The sequence below is a fragment of the Solanum stenotomum genome, chromosome 11, assembly GCF_019186545.1.
Source record: "Solanum stenotomum isolate F172 chromosome 11, ASM1918654v1, whole genome shotgun sequence".
Lineage (NCBI taxonomy): Eukaryota > Viridiplantae > Streptophyta > Magnoliopsida > Solanales > Solanaceae > Solanum > Solanum stenotomum.
Window position 1 is genome coordinate 3,973,968 of NC_064292.1, and position 24,183 is coordinate 3,998,150.

The window sequence follows — 24,183 nt, forward strand, 5'->3', positions numbered from 1 at the left end:
CGATACCTGTACAACCAATCCAGTGCCTAGTCTTAGTCACACCACATTACCAAAACAAGCAAGAAAATATTATTTCATATAACATTAACTTATACATTCATGATAGTAATATTGTACTACTTTTTATAGAAAATGTTTTAAATATTTTATATCGTCACTACATGATATAATTTTTAATATTGTATGAACACGTTTTTACCGTGGAGTTCAAGTTCATAAAATTAAGTGGAGTTTTTCATATTATTATTATTATTATATATAATTTTTCTTCCATATAATTATAACTAATCAACATTTTAACAAATAAATTAGTCTCTAAGAAGATACTGCTTTCATCTTTCTCCATTAGCTCCCTAGATTTGTAGCCATTTTTCACTTCCGTTTCCCTCCACAGATCTTCAACAATCCAAAACCCTAATTCATATATATATACAATATATATAGACACACATTTTCCGGCTAACAGGTTCTCCGATTTCATAAATTCTCACTTTTGAACGGCCGGTGGAGGATTCTAGAAAATTCGATTTTTTTGTGGTTTTTCAAAGTTGATGGATGATCGATATGCGTCAACTGCGAAGTTCTGTGCGTAAAGGCCGTGAACCGATTGTTCCGAACGTACAACACGCGCCGTCACCGGGAAAAGACGAACCGGACGCGCCGACGACAAGGTTGAGGAGGAGAGGTACAGGGAATAAAGCGGGAGGAGGGAGGAAGAAGAAAAACGACGTTGTGAATGGTGATGATGCTGTGAAGGAAATCACGTTGCCGCGGAGAACTGGTGAAGAGGTAAAGGTGGAGGAGGTGGAAAAGATGGATGAGCATGAGAGTGGTGGAGGAAGTGGTAATAAAGGCTTAGCAGCGGCAGATGATGAAGGAAGCACTCCTCCATTGCCTGAAAGGGTAAGAGTATTCTGATAATTCGAGCTAGTTATGGTTTGTTATATGAATTATTAGTATTCATTTTTTGCTCAATATAGGTCTATTTGATTATGATACTATGTGTTGTTTGTTTGAGTTTTTGCAAAATGGATTTTGAGAAAAGTTGAGTTTGAAAATCTTGGAAAAAAAGTTCTTTTGGGGGGCAAAAGCTTCTCAAACATACTTTTGAGTATCAAAGGTTTCATTTTTGACTTTTTAAGGCAAATAGAGTGTTGAATTTTGTGCGTAAATTAGAGTTTGAAGTTGGAAAACTCAGTTTTTTAGGTGTTTTTAGTACACAAAGCTACATTTACATAGACCAGAAACTTCTATCCTCTTTTATTTGTGACTGTTTTGTTTTCTTCACCTGATTTCTTGAGTGATAAGTTTGTTTTTCTTTTATCGTTTTGAGGCCCTTTTAAAGGGACTGATGAAAGGATGAGTGAATGATATGCTGAAGTTGTTGGTTTTTTAACCTGCCTTCTTATCTCTAATATATTAGGCATTTGTTCAGTTTCACTTGTCAATAAACAAGTGACTGATTTCCATATCGCTGTCGGCGTAGAGAAATTTGATGTTGCTAATCTTGCTTTTTATTTCAAATAATTGAAGGATTCAGATTGAGTTGTTGAATTACTAGTTTCCTTGTGTGGTTAACAGGTCCAGGTTGGTGGATCTCCAGCTTATACGATTGAGAAGAAGCTAGGTAAAGGGGGATTTGGTCAAGTGTATGTAGGTCGTCGGGTAAATACAACAAATCCTCTTGAACGAACTGGCCCTGGAGCTGTAGAGGTGGAACTTTACTTTTTGCATTCATTTGCCTTTTCTGCTGAATATGTCAGAGAGGTGTCTCTTTGATATGCAAATTGATCCTACTGTTATTTCTGATTCTAGGTTGCCTTAAAATTTGAGCATAGAAGTAGCAAAGGTTGTAACTATGGACCACCTTATGAGTGGCAGGTCTACAAGTAAGTCTCCATTTTTTTTCCATTATATCTGTAGGTCCTTTATTCTGACTTTGATTACCTGGTAATAACATTATCTTACACTTCATGTCATTTTCTTGTATTCCCTAGTGTCCTTGGTGGTAGTCATGGTGTACCGCGTGTTCATTATAAAGGACGGCAAGGTGATTACTATATTATGGTACGTGATCTCTTTATGTAGTTGAGTTACTTGGATTTGATTTCCAATTTCCACTACTATTACTGATATCCTATACTATTGCAGGTCATGGATATGCTTGGTCCTAGTTTATGGGATGTTTGGAACAACAATTCCCATATGTAAGATCTATTTTCTATTATTTGTACTCTGGAGCATATCTTTTGATATCATATGCTGTTTTCTTGAACTCAAATGTGTTGGATCTTTAATGTTGTCAAATTCAGGATGTCTACTGAAATGGTAGCATGCATTGCTATTGAAGCTATCTCAATATTAGAGAAGTTGCACTCTAGAGGGTAAGTTTTATATAAATGAATGTTATGTTACTTCATGTGGATAGCTGTGTTCTATTTTAGAGATTATAAGTTCTGTGTAATCGGCATATAGTCCACATCAATCGAGTTTGGATTTGTACAGAGGAAAATTGTTATTTGATGTTATAGAAGGGAGTTATAAAGTTGTCTTGTTGCAACAAGCGGATGTTAATAACTACTTATCATAAGAATGGTAGATTTAACTTACTACATCTATTTATGTGTTGAAGTCTATGAATCCACAAAATGCTAAACTACTTTACCATAATTGACATGATCTTGTTGAGTGTTGACAATGGTGCAAAAATTTCAGTATTTCAAGGAAACACTGTATATTGGTTCTGAAGTAAGTCTTATTGTTCTGGCTGCTGTTTTTCCCAGGTATGTGCATGGGGATGTAAAACCTGAGAACTTTCTTCTTGGACCACCTGGAACTCCTGACGAGAAAAAATTGTTTCTAGTTGATCTTGGATTAGGTATAATATTTTGGAACTTATCTAGAAAGAAAACATAGATGTGTGTTTATCTTTCTTAATATTTACATTTGATATCTTCATCATGCTTCATTAATGCAATGTCTCTTCTGTTACCTGTTTGAATACTTCAGCGACAAAGTGGCGTGATACTTCAACTGGTCTACATGTTGAGTATGATCAGCGGCCTGATGTCTTTAGGTACAATGATCAACAGTTTACCTTATCTTTTCTTTATGTTCTGTGTCCTCTATCTGCGTTTAGACGTGCATTCAATAAATAGTGAGAAAACCATTGCTTCAGAGGAACTGTAAGGTATGCTAGTGTGCATGCTCACCTTGGACGGACTGGAAGCAGGAGGGATGATCTAGAATCTCTGGCTTACACACTCATTTTCCTTCTCCGAGCCAAGTTGCCGTGGCAGGGTTATCAGGTCTGCTCCTTTCTCTACTCAATAGCAGTATTAGTTACTACAGAATCTCCTTTTTTCTGATAATGATTTTTTTAATCTAGGGTGAGAATAAAGGTTTCCTTGTCTGTAAGAAAAAGATGGCAACTTCTCCGGAAACTCTTTGCTTACTCTGCCCTGTTCCATTCAGACACTTTGTGGAGTATGTTGTGAACTTGAAATTTGATGAAGAGCCTAACTACGCTAAATATATCTCCTTATTTGATGGGATAGTAGGTCCAAATCCAGACAATAGGCCAATTAACACTGATGGTGCACAGAAGGTATTTTGCATGTTTCATCAGTTCCAGGTTACTCCTTGAATTGAGTCACTGAGAGAAGCTGAATTTCGTTGTTGATCTATATAGCTTATATATCAAGTCGGACAGAAGAGAGGTAGACTGACAGTGCTAGACGACGATGATGAACAGCCAAAGAAGAAGGTGCGAATGGGAATGCCCGCAACACAGTGGATCAGTGTTTACAATGGTCGTCGCCCAATGAAGCAACGGTATATACTCTTTTGGCCATAATTTGATTATTTAAGGCTTTCGAAAAATAAAGCAACTACAACATCGGGTTGCAGGTATCACTATAACGTTGCTGATGATAGGCTAGCTCAGCATATTGATAAAGGAAATGAGGATGGACTATTTATCAGCAGTGTAGCCTGCTGTTCGAGCTTGTGGGCCCTAATCATGGATGCAGGGACTGGATTTAGTGATCAAGTTTACAAATTGTCACCTTGTTTTCTTCACAAGGTCTCTTATCTATTATTGAATGTGATCAATCTTGAAGCATAACTGATAAATCTATGTTGCGGATATCCACATTTATTATGCTATGTCTGTTTAACTGGTTCAGATATGGGTCAACTACTACTGATAAGGAGTTTGGTTAATCCTCTGTCTTCTGTTTGGGTACAGGAATGGATTATGGAGCAATGGGAGACGAATTATTATATTAGTGCTTTGGCAGGATCCAGCAACGGGAGCTCTTTAGTTGTCATGTCAAAGGGTTAGAGGAACATTGCTGACTTTCTATGTATGTGTTTATTATGTGATTCCGCGAATTAGAGGGTACTAAATTTAGTTCTGCGGTGAATATCAGGTACCCAGTATCTGCAGCAGTCTTACAAAGTCAGCGAGTCCTTTCCATTTAAGTGGATAAACAAAAAATGGAAGGAGGGTTTCTATGTCACTGCCATGGCAACTTCAGGAAATAAATGGGCAATTGTTATGTCTCGTGGGTCTGGGTTTTCTGATCAGGTTTAAACCTTTTCTTTATTATTCTTTTGGGTCATGTCCATGATGTTTTCCAATTCCTAATTTTAGTATTCATGTGCTTCTGTGAATTTTCAGACAGTGGAATTGGATTTTCTGTATCCTAGTGAAGGGATCCATAAGAGGTGGGATGCTGGTTATCGTATCACAGCGACTGCAGCTACATGGGATCAAGCTGCATTTGTTCTAAGTATACCAAGAAGGAAACCTCCTGATGAAACGCAAGAGACACTTCGTACCTCTGCCTTTCCCAGCACTCATGTCAAGGTTGATGTTGCATCAGTTATTGCCTAGTTTTTTTTATTGTAAACCACATCTGTGTGTGTGCGCGCCTACTATTTTCTAAGCTAACTGTGTATATTTCTGTCTGCAGGAGAAATGGGCAAAGAATCTTTACATTGCATCTGTCTGTTATGGGCGAACTGTTTCTTGAGACAAAAAGTGTTCCTACAAGTACTTTCATTGGTGCCATGAGATTCTCTATTGTAGTGCTTGAACAAGTGCCTGCTATCTTTGGTCTACTTGAGAGAAATGGATGGAAATATTTAATCCTTGTCAAATCTGAGTTTTCTTTTTCCTCTGAAGATGATTTTTGCAAAGTACCCTGGCCATTAGTGTATGTGATTGTTCCTGATGTCCAGGATGGTATTTTTGTCAGTCAGTTCATGAGTGTAATTTTTTAGGGGTGGGGTGGTGGTGGTTACTATTGGTCAAAGTTTGTATAGGTCAAATAGATCCCCGTTTTTAGGGATTAAGCCAAACAGGCTTTCTTTGTAGTTTTATGAACCATGCAAGGTAAGATTTTGCTAAGGAGTTGAAACATTGGCAATCAATCTTCTCTTTATTTCTTCTTGCCCTTTTTCCTGGTTTGGACTTTTGTCCTCTGCCTTTATGCTAATCAATTCTTTTATGCTGGTTCAGCATCTAAATGATAAGCTTCCTGCCTAGATTGTGAAATATTCTCTTTGATTGTCTCTACTGCTCTGTGTACTCATTGATCAACTTCGGCAGTTCTTGTGATTGGACAGGAGAAATTTCAGCACAAATATCTCTCTCCCTCATTTGTACACACAAATAGGTGCTGTAGTTGGTTTTTGTCTTGGATATTTTAATTAGTATGTTTTTTCCTTATCAGAATACATCTGGCCAGTTAATTATGGCTGTTTTCGAAACAATAGCCCTGGAAAAGGGCTGTTACTACTGATGTTAACAAAATTTAACTATGAAATATTTTGATTCCTGAATTAGTATTTGAGGTCTCATTATAAAAAGCTATATGCAATCATTCATAAATCTAAATAAGTTACATCCTTGCTACATGACTGCAGATTTTGAGCCCAAGGTATTGAGTATTATACGAGGTTTGAGCCACTTTAGATACGGAAGTTACTAATCTGCTTATTCTGTTCTTAAACTCTAGATGATACATATCTTTGACACATATTTACTATGCATGTGAACTCTGATGCATATTTTTGACACAGATTTATCAAGTATGTAATCTCTTTACAGGATAATTTGAGTTGCCGGCTGAAGAATGAGCTTGTTACTCCTAAGGTGGTTCCTTGGGGATGTAAGTTCCTATAGCTTATTGCTTTTGTCATTTCATTGTTTCTTATCACCCTGTGCACAATCTAGAAGTTAATTTGGAATATTTTGCCTTTAGTCAAGGTCAAATTTCTTGACTACCTGTTTGGATTGGCGTCTAATGGTATGGGTCAGAATCCTTAGAGAAGAAAGAAGATGACCTATGGTCAGGTGGAAGTCATCAATTCATTCTCCTTGCCCTCTTCTCGGTGGTTTATGCATGATTGTAAGATCTGGACAAAACTTGAGTAGGGTCCTAAATTGGATGAACCATAACAGTCTTCCTATTAATTCTAGCTAAGCCCATTCTTAACTTTAAAGAAACTGCTTCTCCCTGCCTGTTACAGCAACTGTATTTTCTCATAGAGGATCCTCCCAGTTGTGCTGTTTCTTCTTGGAATCCTCTTTTGCAGTTCCTTAACTATAGTCCTCCGTGCAAGCTGTGTAATGTGCAGTCATGTTATGTTCGTTTGGTACTTTCTTTTGATTCTTGCATTCACATGGATAATTTTGGATTCTGCAAAGATGTGTTTTATCAGCTGTGAACTCCATTCTTTGCCCTCTGACTTCAGAAAAATATTAGAGCCGAACAAACATAGGAAACCTATTAGCATAACTTTTGCCTCATCTACTATAGTAGTAGTAGTACTCGCGCATTTGGTTTTAATACCAGGTGGTGCAAAATTGCTGTAGCAGTGTGATGTGGCATTTCCTCCAGGTGTTCATTCTTTCTGCAGGTTGCCCTCAACTTACAAATTTTCTGCTGATGTTGAGTTATATCAATGACGTGAGATCTTCCAGTGGCGAATCAAGTCGGAAGCTTTGCAGTTTTGAACATCTACACTAATGAAACAAGCAATGTAAAGGCTTTGTCCTCTTTCTCTACCTGATCTGCGTTCAGTAGCTTTCATTGTTGATGAACACCTGCGCAATGGAGAGCAGGTGTGCGTTGCATCACCCTGGTACTACATGGTGCTTCCAGGAGCTAAGCTTAGTGTCTGTTTGCCTTTTCTGGTGTTGAACAAGTTGCTGTGCTGCATTATACCCTTATCGGAACTTTGAACTGACGAACAACTAAGGGCCTGCTTAACTACAGACGACTTCAATTGTGAAATATATTTGAATTAAATTGGAACCTTTTTGCCACTATGTATGCAGTTACCAAAATTGATGATAGTGGCATTTATAGTGATTGTTAATCTGTTAAATAGATGCAAAGGAACTGGACCGCGAACAAGAAAATTGATACATTGTCCTTAATAGGAGTAACAATAAAAACATGTTTGTAAGTTAATTTTTGGAACAACATTTCTTCAGTTTTGAAATATTGGGAGTGGTAACATCTATTTATGACTGGAAACAAAATCCATCCATACATCTTTGTGTGTCGATTGCTAGCTAATTTTTATACATGTTTAACAACTTATTCAGATAATAGTCACTACAACCTAAAACTACAAAATAAATCACATCAAAATATATCCTAATGGTCATATCTGCAAATTATGCATCCATGATATTGGTAATTTAGACATTTTTTTTGGATAAGTCCATATGGAAATTTTTAAAAAAGGGAACAGAACACTCTTCAAAAAAGGAAATTATTTACCAAGGGCTGCCCTTTACTTTCATATCTCCTGTTTTTAACTTGTAATGCAAGTTTATTGTTTGATATCATCAAATATATGTACTCTGATGGTATCAAAGAGGAAGAAGCAGTGCTTAAGAGAAAGTTACTCCTTCATACCATTAGAGTATATATGTACTCTGATGGCATCAAGCGGAACATGAAAAAGCAATGGTTCAATGAATATAACAAGAGAGCAGTCGGGTAAATAGTTTGGGCCATGAGTCCAATCAGGGTAAATATATTGGATTGAGTCCAATTTGGATAAATACTTGGCCTAATAGGTCCAACTTGTGTAGTTTTCCCATAAAAAAGTATAGTTTAATCCTTTCTTTTAACACTACAATTTCAAACCCATAGAGTCTAAAGGAAGTTGACATAACAATAGTTTCCACCACTATGACAATCAGTGACATAGTTGGCAAGTAAAAGCTAAACTAAACATACTCCTATTTAACAGTCTATACGCCAGGGCAACAATTCACAAATTTCTTTTGCATCTATAAAATAAGAGCACAACAACTATGCCTTGGTCCCAAACAAGTTTGGATCCACTATCTCAATAGAGTAAAGATAATACGATCATCTGACTTCTTTCTTCTTCATTGGAGACATTTCTATGATTGAACATTTGAGCAGCATATGCTGACGACGTCTTACTATATTCAAAGTTCAAACTGTATCAAGGACGCCCTAATATGCTTGGTCGAACACACATTCGCCTCAAACGAATTGTTTCCTGAGCAGGAAGAAGTGAAATCTGGTTCGTTTAGTCCATCTCCAAAATGTTAACTCGTTAATATAACCAATACCTACCTCAGTGTCATCACCAGTGTATCGAATCACAAAGAGACATCTGCAGCCCCTTATATCATGCAATTTCTTTTGGATCTCTATAACTTGAGCTTCGAGATATTTTTCCTCGTCCTTTCCCTCCTAGTTGAGACAAAAATGAAAAGAACATAAAATAAGAAGTTATGCGCACTGTGACAAACTAATATATGCCAGGGCCTGAGGCAACGAGGAGAGAAAATACATTTGTACTTGTTTTATGATCTTATTTGTACTACCTATCTATCAACACCCCAACCAATCCTCTAAAGAGAATCCTTTGTTCTTGGCAATCATGAATTGGAAACAAAAAATTTCAACTTTTTATTTTCAATAACATTGTGAATAAGAATTTTGAATAAAGAAGTACCTGGAAGCACAAAATAATATCCCCAACCTGTACTTTGTTACATTCTGAATTCTCAAGAGCAACGGAACGCTCACGGACTGCCTTCCTTACATTTACCCATTCATCCTCCCCTAACCCAAAGCCCACAAATCTCACAAGAGCCTCCTGCAATACATTTACATTTTCTTAGAAGAAGTACAATTGTATTAGTTATGTTTACATAACGAATTTCATATGAGAAATATGATTAGGAACTACTTTAGCTCTTTGCTAAATATTTATTACGAATAGTTTGGCCTATCCCACAATGTCTTGTTGGGTTATATGGTGTTAGTTCTAAAATAAATATAATTGGCCAAGTTCAATGGCTTACAGGTTCTTCAGAGTTGAGAAACCGGTGAGTGATAAATGTATCAATGTCGTACCTGTAAAATCCAGAAGAAAACACTATTAATCATGTCGCCAGAAAATACTAATCTTTTGACTTCATAACACCACGAGGAATATGTAGATTGAAGTGTCATACAATTTTGGGGAAAAAACAACCCTCCTTGACAAACAAGTTGTGATTTTTTTGTTTAAACTAAGCAAAGATGATTGAAGAAGCCTATAGTCATTGCTCTAAGGACCTCTCACCAGTTCCAAACATTCAGGAAGCACATAGGAGAAAGTAGTCACTTGCAGTACTTATTTCTTTCTACTAGTTATTTGTAGTTTCTCATTCTAGTAGTAGTTATTTCTTTGTATTAGTTTGTAGTTTCTCATTCCACTAACGTTAGGAAGTTATGTCCTAGTTTCTAGGGGTATTTATCTTGTAAGTACTGTATTTAAAACTCAGTTTATTGCAGGAAATCTAAGCAAAAAATTATCCCATTCTTGAGTACTTTAACTCAAGAGATTGCAGGTTCTCTCAACAAACCAACACCATAGGTCGAAAAAGAAAACCTCATTCCAGACTCCTAGTTCACTCTACATTAACTCTGATTTGTCTTGCAGTGTCCCATGACTAGATTCATTACACGAGACCATAACATATATCATGTCATGTCTAATCACCTCTACCCAATACTTCTTCGGTTTACTTTTACCTCTCCTCAAACCCACCATAGCTAACCTCACACACCTCCTCACTGGAGCATTTGTGTTCATTCTCTTCACATGTCCGAACCATCTCAGTCTTGCTTCCCTCATCTTGTCCACCATAGGGGCCACTCCAACCTTGTCCCAACTATCTTTGTTCCTAATCATATCTGTCCTAGTATGCACACATCTATCTCAACGTCCTCATTTCCATTACTTTCACATCTTTTGTACATGCGAGTTCTTGACCAGCCAACATTCCACAACATTCGAACATAGATGGTCTAACAACCACTCTATAAACATACCTTTAAGTCTTGGTGGCACATTATTATCTGTTGGCTGATGGAGGATTTCCAAGAAGATATTCTTGTCATCAAAGATGTGATCCTCTAAGATGAGAAGATATTCTTCATATCAAGATATGATCCTCTAAGATCTTAGTATAATTGTGGTAATCTAGAATATCATATCTCTGATTCTTTCTCTTAATGTAAAGATTTAGGTGATTCTATTCCACAATCTTTTATGTATATATAAAGCCATGTACATGACATTGAAAGAAATGAATGAAATTATTCAATAATCTTATTCCACATGGTATCAGAGCTTTAGGCTTATTCCTGGCCAATTTTATTCATCCTATCTTGAAAAATCCCATTTTGCTATCTTTACCTGCCCAAACCATGTCTGAAAATGGTACTGCCGCAAATATTCCAGTCTCTGAAAATGTTTCTGCAACCGTAGAGAATAACTCTACAGTTTCAATTGGAGATTTGCAACATTTAGCTTCAACGGGTAGTTGGTCATTGGCCTTCACAGGTATTTCTTACTCTTTTATTACTAATGTCTCAGACAAACTTTCTCCAACGTGGGTGGTTGATTCTGGGGCAACTGATCACATGACCAGTCTCTTTTATCTCTTCATATCATATTCCCCTTGTCCTAGCTATAAAAAAATAACTATAGCTGATGGTTCAGTTATTACTGTAGCTGGGCAAGGAGACATACCACTTGGAAAATCCTTGATACTTAAAGATGTCCTTCATATCCCAAAGTTATTTGCAAATCTCATTTCTATCCAGAAACTCACCAAAGATTCCAAATGCCAAGTAACTTTCTTCCCTTCATATTGCTTATTTCAAGAACAGAACACGAAGGAGATGATTGGGCGTGCTAGTGAGAAAGGTGGTCTTTATTGTTTGGATTTCCACAATGGTGAATATATATCTAAGAATTCCTTGTCTAGTTCATTCTTGTCCGAATCTATCATGTCCAATAAAGAGAAAGTATGGCTTTATCATCGTCAGTTAGGTCACCCTTCCTTTTATGTAATCAAAAGAATGTTCCCATCTTTGTTCAAAGATTTGATTGTTGAGTCTTTTCATTGTGATGATTGTGAAATTGCAAAACACAAACGTACTTCCTTTCCAATTAGTCACAAAAGATGTCAAACTCCATTCTCTCTTATTCATAGTGATATTTGGGGACTCTCTCCCATTCATAATATTTCTGGTGCTAGATGGTTTGTGTCATTCATTGATGATTGTACAAGAGTTACGTGGATCTATTTGCTAAAGCAAAAATCAGATGTCAGTCAAATTCTTCCTACTTTTTTTAATATGATCAAAACCCAATATGATGTGCCAATTAAAAGATTTCGATCCAATAATGCCAAGGACTACTTCAATCAAAACCTCTCTGTTTTCTTCCAAAAAGAGGGAATTATTCATGAATCTTCATGTGTCAATACTCCTCAAAAAAATGGGATAGTAGAGAGAAGAAATGGTCTGTTACTTGACATTACCAGATCATTATTGTTTCACAAAAAGGTGCCAAAACAGTATTGGGGGGAAGCTGTCCTAACTGCTACACATCTTAGTAACAGAATGCCATCAAGAATTCTGAACTTTCAAAGTCCGCTTGATACTCTTAGGAATTTCTTTCCAAATTTTGAAATTTCCAATAAATTGGTTCCTAGAATCTTCGGAAGTGTTGCCTATGTTCATATTCATTCTCAAAATAAAGGCAAATTAGACCCACGTGCTCTTAAGTGTGTTTTCATAGGATATTCTCCTACTCAAAAAGGTTACAAGTGTTATCAACCATCATCAAAGAAATTCTTTGTTTCTGCAGATGTCACATTTGATGAGAGTGAATACTTTTTTAATCATTCTTACAATCAGGGGGAGTCACTGAAGGGAGAGGAACCTCTAGACTTGTCACTATTTGATTGTCCATTTCTAGTCGTGCCAAATCCTTGCCTGAGTCACCATTTCTATAGTCACCTGGGTCTCTAAATCCAAATGAACCCATTGAGTCTCCTAATCCAAATATAGATAATGGAATTCTAGAAAATAATCTACCATTGCAGGTATATTCCAGAAGAAAGAGACAAACTGATCAAATTACTCGGTTGCAATCATCTCCTCAGGTTACTGCTCCTGATACTACCCATCCTGAACCTATTGAACCGTCAGAAACACCAAACCAAACTGACCATGAAGAAGAATTTAACCAACCTAATGTCCTTGACCTTCCCATTGCACTCAGAAAAGGAACCAGAACTTGCACACAACACCCTTTGAGCCTCTCCATGACATATCAAAATCTATCCCCAAGTCATAAAGCTTTTCTCTGTAACCTCCACACAATTCCTATCCCCAGAAATTTGTCTGAAGCATTAGGAAATAAAGAATGGGAGAAAGCTATGAAGGTAGAAATAGAAGCGTTGGAGAAAAACAAAACTTGGGATATTGTGGAATTACCAAAAGGAAAAAGGTTGGTCGGGTGCAGATGGGTGTTTACTGTGAAATATAATTCAGATGGGTCCATAGAAAGATATAAAGCACGTTTGGTAGCAAAGGGTTATACACAGACCTATGGAATTGATTATTTGGAGACTTTTGCCCCAGTGGCAAAAATGTACAGTGAGAATTTTATTATCATTGGCTGCAGTTTTTAATTGGAACCTATAACAATTTGATGTAAAAAATGCCTTTTTACATGGAGACTTAGATAAGGAGATCTATATGGAGGTGCCACCTGCTTTTGAAAGCAAGAAGGGAATGGCGTGTAGACTGAAGAAGGCACTATATGGATTAAAGCAATGACCTTGTGCATGGTTTGGAAGATTTACAAAGGTTATGATCAAGCTAGGGTATCGACAAAGTCAAGGAGACCACACCTTGTTCATACGACACTCACAAACAGGAAAAGTGACGGCATTGTTGGTTTATGTGGATGACATCATAGTAACAGGTGATGATTCAGAGGAGATACAAAATTTGAAAAACTGTTTACTTAAGGAATTTGACATCAAAGAGCTTGGGAAATTAAAGTATTTTTTGGGAATCAAGTGGCACACTCAAAACAAGGAATCTTTATTTCCCAACAAAAATATGTGCTTGATTTGCTGAAAGAAACAGGAAAATTAGGGTGTAAACCAGTGGCTACACCAATTGAATACAATCATAGATTGTGCAATGCTCCAGAAGATTCAGTGGTAGATAAAGGCTTGTATCAAATGCTTGTAGGGAAATTGATTTACTTGTCCCATACAAGGCCGGACATTGCGTTTGCTGTAAGTGTTGTTAGCCAATTTATGCATGATCCTAGAGAAATGCATCTTCAAGCTGTCAACCGGATTCTACAATATCTTAAAGGAAGTCTAGGAAAAGGAATATTATTCAAAAGAGGAGGAGACATGGTTTTAGAGGCTTATACAGATGCGGACTATGCTGGTTCATTAGTGGATTGAAGGTCAAATTCTGGATATTGCACTTTCTTACGAGGAAATCTGGTGACTTGGAGGAGTAAAAAACAAAATGTAGTAGCTAGATCAAGTGCAGAATCTGAGTTTAGATCCATGGCGATGGGAGTTTGTGAGTTGTTATGGCTAAAGATAATCCTTGATGATTTGAAGATAAGATGGGAAGGACCTTGTTAGAATATGAATAGGTTTATACAATCCTATTAGAATAGGAATAGGTTTAGAAATAGAAATAGGAATACTAAATAGTATCCTACTTGGTAAAGGATTGTATTCTAGGGTCTATAAATAGGGTCTCAATGTAATAATGTAGACACAGCAACAATTCAATAATATTCTTCTCATATATTTCTCACAGACCTATAAGGCTATATTGTGACAATAAATCAGCAATAAGTATAGCTCATAATCTTGTACAACATGATCGCACTAAGCATATTGAGGTAGACAGACATTTCATTAAGGAGAAATTAGATAACGGACTCATTTGTACGCCATTTGTATCTACAAAAGATCAGGTGGCTGATGTTTTAACTAAAGGATTGCCAAACAATATGTTTCAAGATCTAATAAGCAAGCTAGGAATGGAAGATATCCATTCACCCGCTTGAGGGGGAGTGTTGGCTGATGGAGGATTTCCAAGAAGATATTCTTGTCATCAAAGATGTGATCCTCTAACATGAGAAGATATTCTTCATATCAAGATATGATCCTCTAAGATCTTAGGATAATTGTGGTAATCTAGAATATCATATCTCTGATTCTTTCTCTTAATGAAAAATATATGATTCTGTATAATCTCAGATTTCATGGGATTTAGGTGATTCTATTCCACAATCTTTTATGTATATATAAAGCCATGTACATGACATAGAAAGAAATGAATGAAATTATTCAATAATCTTATTCCACATTATCACCCAAGATACTGGATACGGATCTCTCCAATTTCTTGGATTATTGACTCGAGATACTTGAAACTTCCTCTCTTAGGGGCGACTAGAGTATCAATCCTCAGCTCCACATCTGCCTCATGAATTACATCACTAAACTTACACTTCAAATACTTTGTCTTAGTCCTTCTCAACATGAACCCTTTAGACTTATTGAAAATATTTGGACAATGTTACTTATTGAACCAATTGAACACTTGAACTCACTAACCACACAGAAGAAGTCGAGAGTTTTTCTGGTTCTCCATTTTTACACGGATGGGGTCTAATATTGCTCAAATTTCAAAACAAGTTAACATAAAGACATTCTCCAACCAGCAGTCATTGACCATCCATCAAAATGGAAAAGACCGAAAGAGAAAACAGATAAAACTTTCCGAAAAGAAAGATAGAAAAATACGATAATGTTGATGACACAGATGTCATATTCAAGCAACTAACGTCATTTTATGGAACCTCTTCAGCTATGGGCTTCACAAACAAATAGAAGCACTGACATAAGTTTAAATGCATCAAAAGTAGTGGTCCAACGACAGGAAAATATAAACAAGATCACAAGAATATGCATCTCAAAGTTAACACCAATACAGCTGACAACGTATCTAACACAAAATGCTGATAAATCTGATTTATGCATCTAGAAGAAAATGCTGAAATTTGTAGTGTAGCCAGTAAATAATTTTAGTCTGTTAAAAAAAAATTGACTGAAAGACCAAAACCTTCTTGCTTGCTAATGAAATATTACCATGCCCCATCTTTTGAAGACCTAGCCTCAAATTCCAAGTCTGACAGCGCTGGATCTTTCTGGCCTGTGAAAAGTTTGTCAGGACTATATTTGTACATTTCTGATACCAAAAAGAAATGCAACTCTTAACTTTAGAGGAAGGAGAAGCAACTATTCAGCATGAAGATAGTTGCAACTATCTACTGTAGAAAATAGAATTAAGAAAAAGAAAGGGCTAGGCGATTCCATATCTCAACGACTACTTACTTTCTCCATGAAGTACCAGATAACCTCAACATGATTTCTCTATCTCTGCATCTCATTCTATGTCAGTTGGATGTAACTTTAAGTGGATATTAAGCTTTCAGTTGGCCCAACAACAGTCATATGAAAAATTTCTCTGTAAACTTAAATTATTGGAGTTGTCCTATGTGTTTCGGATATTATTTTCAAATTTAGAGAAGATATGAACTTGGAGATAAATGCCTTGAGGATAATGTATCGTTGAGAATTTAATGATAGGCAAATCAGTGGACTAGTAGTCCACCAATAGACACTCTCGGGGGACATAACATTGCTGAATGCAGTTTGCACAACATTAAGTAGTAATGAATAGTTTAATTCAATAAATAGTGCAGGATAACTGCATGATGTCAAACAAATGCATTGCTGTGACGGACGTAGTAATGAATAGTTTAATTCAATAAATAGATGATTGGGCGGAGTTTGTAGAGAATCATGTCCTTTTGTAGATTTTTCACCTTGTGGTATACCACTTGTATACTGCCAGTTTGGCCATGTTTATGAATGAATTACGCTTACTTGAACAAAATTAAATTTCTCCAGAGAAAGCAGCTGTTGTAGTCAGTTCAGCAGCCAAACTTCTCGAATTTAAACATTAGTACTTTTTTAACTTTCACTGTTAATGGGCCAGTAATGAAGTAACAGAATAATGCTGTAATCAGCCACATCAGTCTCATATAACCATTCAGATGTTAAGAACATAGAGAAGATATGTTGCAAAAGACCTTTTGGAATATGAGAGCTTTCATTTGCTTTATTCAAAGTGCATCCTTCTGTATAATCAGGCAGTTTTTGGTTGGCCTCAGCTGAATTATCCTTTGACGGATAGCATACCAACCTATTCTGGAACCAAGCTTGGACCTACTCAAGTACAATAGTTCATGCCATGTGAAACTTCAAGCTAGAAGATCAGGTCCTAGAGGAAGGTTGTTGAAGCACTGACCTCAGTCCACTTAGCAATTGGTTTCCCAGCACGTCCTTTAGAGCGCCTAAAAACACAAGACAATGAATTAAAGATCATGCATGTACAGATCGGTTTGGTTTATATTAAAAAGAATTGGTACTTTGTCCAAAGTACAAACTCACGTGAACGTCTTTGCCAATTTCTTGCAGACTTCTGAGTCACAAACTTGTTCTCTTGATTCAATTAGTAAGTTCTCCATTTTCTCAACCTGCTTGAATGAAAGAGTTGTGAAGGCGATGAAAAATTGCAAGTCACAAGAAAATAACTGAAACTAGAGTTGACAATTCCAATACATTTGTTTGTGGATTGACTTCATTATGTAATGCGAACTTCAACTAAAATGTAGCAAATTGGGAATGTGCAAAAAACTCAAACAGATCTTTCCTCAAAGAGAAAATTCTAGCCAGTCTCACAGATCAACAAAATAAGATACAAACGAAATAACTATTTTGTAAGAGCCAGAGCTTCTGAATCTGAGAATGATCCCAGTATAGTTCAAGAAGCTCTTTTCTACCTTTCTTCATCATTTTGATGTAGAGCATTTTTCTCTTTTCTTTTTGGAATTCCACCACCCTTGCAATATCATGAATCAAGATACTAACACTCAGTGTCCAGCAAGCAGGGTTTGCCAGACAATTGCACAAAGACCACCCAAACCAAGACAACTATGAGCTAATGCATGAGTTCCCAAAAGAAGCAACTCGAGAATTATTCAATGCTAGAAAGGATGAATTACTCCTACATCTGCATACTCAGAGAAGCAAGCAGGTGTGATCACCACAGCTCAATCATGGCGAGGGAAAAACGATAGGGCTGGCAGTGGTGATGGAATGCACTATCAATGAAACATGACAAAGATCTTTTAAAATAAAACACTAAGACTACCATTTCTACAAAATTATGCAGAAAAGATATAATTTCATAGGATATAGCTTCAATAGTATGCTAAAACAGCCAGTATTACTATGTCATTCAAATACTTGGACTGGGATAAGAGGAACTGGGCTCCATTCAAAGCAAGAACCTTATTCACTAGTCACTCTAGCTCTGATATATAGAATTCAAACTAAACCAAACCCACTAGTTTGACCAATTCCAAGAGTTGAGACATGCTAACCTTTTGCAATAACTGTCGTCCAATTGTTTTCAACTTTTCATCCTTTCTGCATTGTTGCAGACCCTTTGTAACTGCTTGAACTTTTATATTACGTGGTTTATATGATTTAAGATGATTCAGAACATATAGTGGTTCTAAGTTTAAGTCTAACGGTCACATATCAACAAGATATATCTCCATCCTTGGGTGAGGAAAAAAATAAAGAGAATCAATAACATGTGTAAGGTGTGTTTCACGAACTTGAGCAAAATAAAATGAATAATGAAATAATAAATTTCCTCTCTAACAATTTACGCTTTTATGTGATGCGATTCACAAAATTGAACAATATTTAACCCAATGAGCTCATCAGGCTTTTGCCCATTGAGGAAAAAATCCCCCTCTACTGCCTCCCATGTGAGTTTCGGCCATGTCTCAGATCCACTGTGGACAATGAAAGAGCACAATGACAACAAATTCCAACTCTGTAACTAAATATAATCCAGCTAAGGGTATTGGGGAAAAAGAGAAAATCAATCTCAACAAGCACAAATTTAAGCTCTTGGTAGGAAGGGTTCGTAATGACAATTCCAAGATAAATCAATCAATTACACCTAAATTGGAAACAAATCAGTCACCAATATAAATTCTCTGCATCCACAGAACATTCATCATAGTTTGACTATTATTATACTGAACCTTAACCAACTGCAACCCCAACCATTCTTTCCACACAGGCAGAGTGACAATGCATATCTCATATTTACAACATATACATAGATCATATTAATGCAATTTTTGAATACCCCAAATTCCGAAATTTGAAAATAATCTTAGTTTTCACATGCCTAAACAATCTCAGTCTTGCTTCCCTTATCTTGTCTACCACGGAAGTCACTCCCACCTTGCCTCGTATAACTTGAATCCTTATCATATTTCTCCTAATATGTCCACACATCCATCTGAGCATCCTCATCTCTACTACCTTCATCTTCTATGCGTGGGCCTTTTTGACTCACCAGCACTCTAACTCATACAACAATGTTGATCTAATCACCATTCTGTAGAACTTACTTTTAACCCTTGGAAACACGTTCTTATCGCACAGTACCTCGGAGGCAAGCCTCCATTTCACCCACCCCACTCCAATACGATGTGCGACATCATCTTCAATCTCTCCATCTCCTTGGATTATGGACGCAAGATACTTGAAATTTTCTCTCTTGGGTATGACTTGTGCATCAATCTTCATTCCCACCTACGCCTCACGTGTTACATCACTGAACTTGCACTTTAGGTACTCTGTTTTAGTCCTACTTAACTTAAAATCTTTAGACTCTAGGGACTATCTCCAAACTTATAACCTATCATTAACTCCACGACGCGTCTCGTCAATCAATGCAATATATGAATATCTTATTTGAATATAATTTTGAACGAACCGAATCATCACATTTTATTGATTCAACTATTTTTGATAAGCACAAAAGGCTTGGACCAGCTATTTGGCACTCTAGGATATTAAGTTTGTTATACAGTGCAACCAGTTTCTTTTGTTCAAGATTAAGCTAATCAAGTTGAGTTAATAATAGATAATTCATCTCAACCCAATTGAATAATAGACTGACTGATCATCAAACGTTCATCAACTCGGCTTGTATTGACCTGTTCAACTCAGACTCAACTTGCTCACTTGACCCGTTGAATCAAAGATAGCCTTCTTGTGTATGCTATAGTTATTATCTCTCATGAATATAACTATTTGAGCGTCAAAGTAGATCCTCTTTTGTTAAATAAATAAACCCTCTCTATAACAACTTAAGCTTTTATGTAATGTGATGCAATGGAAAAATTCAACAATATTTGACCCAATGAGCTCGTCAAGCTTTCGACCTAGCAGAAAAAAATCGCACTACTGCCTACCATATGAGTCTGGTCCATGTGGACAATGAAAGGGCACACTGACAACAGAATTCACTCTGTAACTAGATGCACTGCAGCTAAGGGTATTTGGGGTGGGGGGGAGGGGACCGATTATAATAAGCACAAATTTAAGCTCTTGGTAGGAAGGGTTCATAATGCATATTTCAAAATCAATCAATAAACTACACCTCAGTTCCAAACAAGTAGGAGTCACCTATATAAATACTATGTATCCCTTCACAGATCATTCATCATAGTTTGACTATTTTCACACTGAACCTTAACCTACTGCAGACCCAACTATTCTTTGCACACAGCCAGAATGATAATGCATATCTCATTTTATTACAAATACATGTATCATGTTGATGCAATTTCCAACAACCCCTAAGGCCAAAACTTGTAAACATTAGAAACAAATCTTTTAAAAAAGAACAATTAATAAATACATCAACTTAATGCACATTCCACATACAAATATCCTAAGTTGCTCGGACTCTTCACTTTCACCTTTCGGTGCTGCACCCGTGTCGACACGACGTGGGTGTGGGATCCGTACTCGATCTGGTCAATCGGTTTTGGGTACTTTGACCAAATTCGAGGAAGAAATTCTAGACAGATTCAATGATTTCTTTAATAATAACAAAAACTAAGGTGAAATTGAAGAAATGAGATACCTTGTATATATAAATTTCTATTGTCACTCCCTTTCCTTTTATCTCCTTCTAGGGTTCTACTCTTGATCAATATTTTCTCCTCAAGTTTTCCACATAATAGCTCATTATTTAGGTTTTATAACTCTATTTATAGATATTTGAATTATTTGAAGTCGAATGCCCACACCCGTATCCATTTATGGATCCGTATCCCCGAATCTCAAAATTTAAATCATAGAGGATCCGACCTCTAGATTCGCACCCATATTAGACACCCGCACCCGAGTCCAAGCAACTTAGCAAATATCCTCCATCTTAAAGCAAATTTCAAAGACACCAAAAGGTCAAAACTTAAAAACAATATTTAAATAGAAATCAAATAGGTAAGAAATATATCAACTTAATTCACATTCCACATACAAATATCTACCATCTTAAAGCAAATTCCAAAGACCTCAAAGGGACAAAACTTACAACAACACCATACCCAGTGTAATCCACAAAGTCGGGTATAGGAAGGGTAGAGTGTACGCATACCGCTACCTCAGAGGTAGAGAAGTTGTTTTCAACAAACCATCGGGTCAAGAAAAAACAGTCCTAAACAGTCTAGTAACAGAAGTACAAGAAACAACAACTAATAATAAAAAAACAGCAAATAGTAACAAAACAGAAAATACAACAAAACAATACGATAATCAAGGTACAAGGAATCAACATATAGTAACAAAAATCAAAGGACAAGAAACTACACGAGCAATATTACAACTACTAATATGGAGAGACAACAAGGCAACATATTTCTACCTACTAACCTTCTATCCTAATCTGTATCCTTCACACCCTCCCTTCCTATCTAAAGGCCAAAACTTGAAAACAATTAAAAAAATAAATAGAGATCAAATCTATCAACTTAATTCACATTCCACATACAAATATACACACCATCTTAATCCAATTTTTCAACAACCCTTCAAAGACCAAACTTTGAAAACATGATTTCATTATACAAAATTGAAAACCAATAAAAGAAATTGAAGGTACCTCAGCTTGTGTGAAGCCAGTAATAGACTGTATTTGTCGTTTTCTGGGACGAAGATCCATTTTAACAGTAAATTCGAACGAAACCCAGAATTCTTTAGCTGAAAAAATTCTCCAGAAAATGAGTGTAAAGAGAAAAATTATAGGATCAAATGCTCATTGGAAAAGCTCTTTGTATGAGTTTTGTTGGGCGCCCTTTTCAAAAGAAAGTAAAAACTAACGGGTCGGGTATTTAGTTTTGGGTCTAGTTAAATGGGTGGGCTTCTTTATGGGTAATTTACATTGTATAACCGACCACCAAATAATAGACAGTATATATATATATATATGAAAAATTACGCGGTTAAGCAAATATATACTAGTTAATTAGCTAACATAGCTACAGTATGCATTAATTGCAATTTGGAATTTACTTCTAGCTATAATTACACTCCCCTCTCTGTCTCTCTCTCTTTTATACCCTCTCTCTGGAATCTCATTTGTATCTCTCCTCTTTTTCAGTCATCTCTCCCTCGTCTCTCTCCTCTCCCTGCTCAATCTCTCTCTTGATTCTCTTCTGCTAGTCTCTCTCTCACTTTATACAAACACAATGTATAATTTGTGTTTGTATATAGTGAGAGAGACGAGATATACAAATTCATATCTCGCCGCCCTATACAATTATAATTATACAAATACGAATATTTGCCTGCTCAGTTCTCTTTTACCTCTCTCTCTCGCTTTATACAAACACAAAATATACAAATACAAATATATAATTTGTGTGTTGTATAAAACGAGAGAGAGACTGAATATTCAAATACAAATGTTTGAACTCGATTCAATTGTATATGGATACAAATTGTATGCAGATACACAAATACAATCATTGATACATATACATACTAGTTACATATATACAATTATCTAACCGATATACATATACAACTTGCCTCTCTCCACTCTCTAACCCTCTCTCGCTCGCCTCTCTCCTCCCTCTAACATGTAGTTACGAATCGTAATTAGCAAACTATAGCTATAGAGCATAATTAAAATTGTTTAGCAAACTATAGCTATAGAGCAACTCAAGTCTTAACATATGAAATAATAATGTAAAGACAACTGACTACTAATTGTCTATGAAGCCTCTAAAACAAAGACGGATGTCGAGACAGGACCCCCGATCATCCTAACAACTGAAAGCTAAACAATTATGAAAAAGATCCTCCGGAAAGAAAAAAGGCTCACCAACTGACTCTGAGTGCTCAACTTGATCAATAAGGCGCTGAATGCTGATCTTGGTTACATGCGTCTACATCATAATACGATGCAGGCCAACTTGCATCAGTGCATTGAATGTACGAGTATGCGAGTTGGAATGGTAAACACAACTTAAGCTTAAAAAAGATCTCAAAGGAACACTTACCTTGGCTTTACTCAACTCATGAATAACTCAACTCAAAATGCAGTGTAAAACAACAATAATAGTGCAATTTATACAAAGCATTTAGAATAGTAAATAACAACTCAATTTGTTAAAGATATGCAATAACAAACTCAACTTTACTCATATATCAAAGTAGTATAGTTTCTGTGGGAGTTTCTCTAACCGACAACCACCACTATGAGCCTAAATGGTGATACATCTCTTGCCCACGCTACCAGAACTGTCATATGCTTTGCCGTCATATAGAACACCTTAACTAAGTGGATCCACTAGTTAAGGAAATCGGTGTTTCCCTTTCTTGTTCAAATCTGAAAACATTTTAAACTCTTGGGAATACTTAGTTCCTTTATAACTTTTGGAGAAATGGACTCACCTATTTACTCTTTGCTTAACTTAAAACTTAAGTCTTAGAACAAAGTTAAAACGTTTGTGAAAGATTTTAATGAATTTCTCTTGACTTGCTTCTTAACTTCTAAACTTGACTCTTAACTTTCCTTGAATTGAATTATGGATTCAAGGATTGTGACTTGTGATAGGAAAAATCTCATGATGTTTAGGAGTGTTTTTAGATAGCTAAACATGATAAAAGATAAAAAAAAAATCACTATTTGAGAGCAGGTCCGCGACGCAGAGATGTATTTAAATTTTTGGTCGCGAAAATACTTTTTGAGGCAGAACAGTCCATGACCGCTCTGCGACGCGAAAGAATTTTTCCCAAATCTGGGGAGCAGGTCCGCAACGCAGAACTAGTGCCTAGATTTGCCCGACTAATTTCCTTTTTCGTTTTTCAGCCCCAATTCGCCCAAACTCGATTCTTTCTCCCAAATTCTTTTTAGATACAAATACCCAGCAAATGTACCTAAGAACCTAACTCCAACCAACTCAATAATTTGACGTAATGATCTCATAAACTACTCAATCTCAGCCCAATTCAAGAATGACATCAAATTCAAGAATACATATCAAGAACATCAATTTTCAAATTCTTTTAGGACGAATTCATGCTAAAATAAACATGTTTGGCACGTGGGTGAACGAAGCCAACGTTATGATAGCCTCACATACCTCGTAGGGATTAACCCTTGGCAAAATCCACATGAAAATCTCCAAGAACTCGATGAACTATGAACTTCTCTTCTCCTTTCTCCTCTTTTCTCCAAGCCCTAGCGTATTTTGGTAAAAGCGTAAGCTGATCTAATTTTGATTAGACCCTAACTTAATTACCAAAAACAAAATAAAACAATTGGG

General features: G+C 36.3%; 2 protein-coding genes across 2 annotated transcripts; one reads left to right on the top strand and one right to left on the bottom strand.

The window, feature by feature from the left end:
- The first annotated feature begins 322 nt into the window (after positions 1-322).
- LOC125844224 (casein kinase 1-like protein HD16) lies at positions 323-5,453 on the top strand. The gene is made up of 16 exons (XM_049523498.1): positions 323-903; positions 1,582-1,713; positions 1,816-1,889; positions 1,998-2,067; positions 2,152-2,207; positions 2,313-2,384; positions 2,784-2,878; positions 3,010-3,076; positions 3,179-3,308; positions 3,389-3,607; positions 3,692-3,834; positions 3,910-4,084; positions 4,250-4,340; positions 4,434-4,591; positions 4,685-4,873; positions 4,980-5,453. The coding sequence occupies exons 1-16, from the start codon at positions 556-558 to the stop codon at positions 5,037-5,039; spliced, it is 2,079 nt and encodes a 692-aa protein (XP_049379455.1). The 5' UTR covers positions 323-555; the 3' UTR covers positions 5,040-5,453.
- A 2,790-nt stretch (positions 5,454-8,243) lies between these two features.
- On the bottom strand, positions 8,244-21,680 carry LOC125845482 (protein SAWADEE HOMEODOMAIN HOMOLOG 1-like). Its single transcript, XM_049524995.1, has 9 exons — positions 21,513-21,680; positions 16,919-17,004; positions 16,776-16,821; positions 16,558-16,693; positions 15,551-15,614; positions 9,374-9,425; positions 9,022-9,165; positions 8,637-8,756; positions 8,244-8,559 (listed from the first exon to the last, which is right to left on the bottom strand). The coding sequence occupies exons 1-9, from the start codon at positions 21,570-21,572 to the stop codon at positions 8,503-8,505; spliced, it is 765 nt and encodes a 254-aa protein (XP_049380952.1). The 5' UTR covers positions 21,573-21,680; the 3' UTR covers positions 8,244-8,502.
- Positions 21,681-24,183: the final 2,503 nt, after the last annotated feature.

Bases quoted from the DNA above. Each gene is read 5' to 3' on its own strand.
- LOC125845482 (XM_049524995.1), bottom strand. From the start codon at position 21,572: ATGGATCTTCGTCCCAGAAAACGACAAATACAGTCTATTACTGGCTTC. The intron at 17,005-21,512 runs GTACCTTCAATT...TCATTCAAGCAG, and splicing joins CTGGCTTCACACAAGCTGAG to GTTGAGAAAATGGAGAACTT. The intron at 9,166-9,373 runs GTAAGCCATTGA...AATGTATTGCAG, and splicing joins TTCTCAACTCTGAAGAACCT to GAGGCTCTTGTGAGATTTGT.
- LOC125844224 (XM_049523498.1), top strand. From the start codon at position 556: ATGATCGATATGCGTCAACTGCGAAGTTCTGTGCGTAAAGGCCGTGAA. The intron at 4,085-4,249 runs GTCTCTTATCTA...GTTTGGGTACAG, and splicing joins CACCTTGTTTTCTTCACAAG to GAATGGATTATGGAGCAATG. The intron at 4,341-4,433 runs GTTAGAGGAACA...GGTGAATATCAG, and splicing joins TTTAGTTGTCATGTCAAAGG to GTACCCAGTATCTGCAGCAG.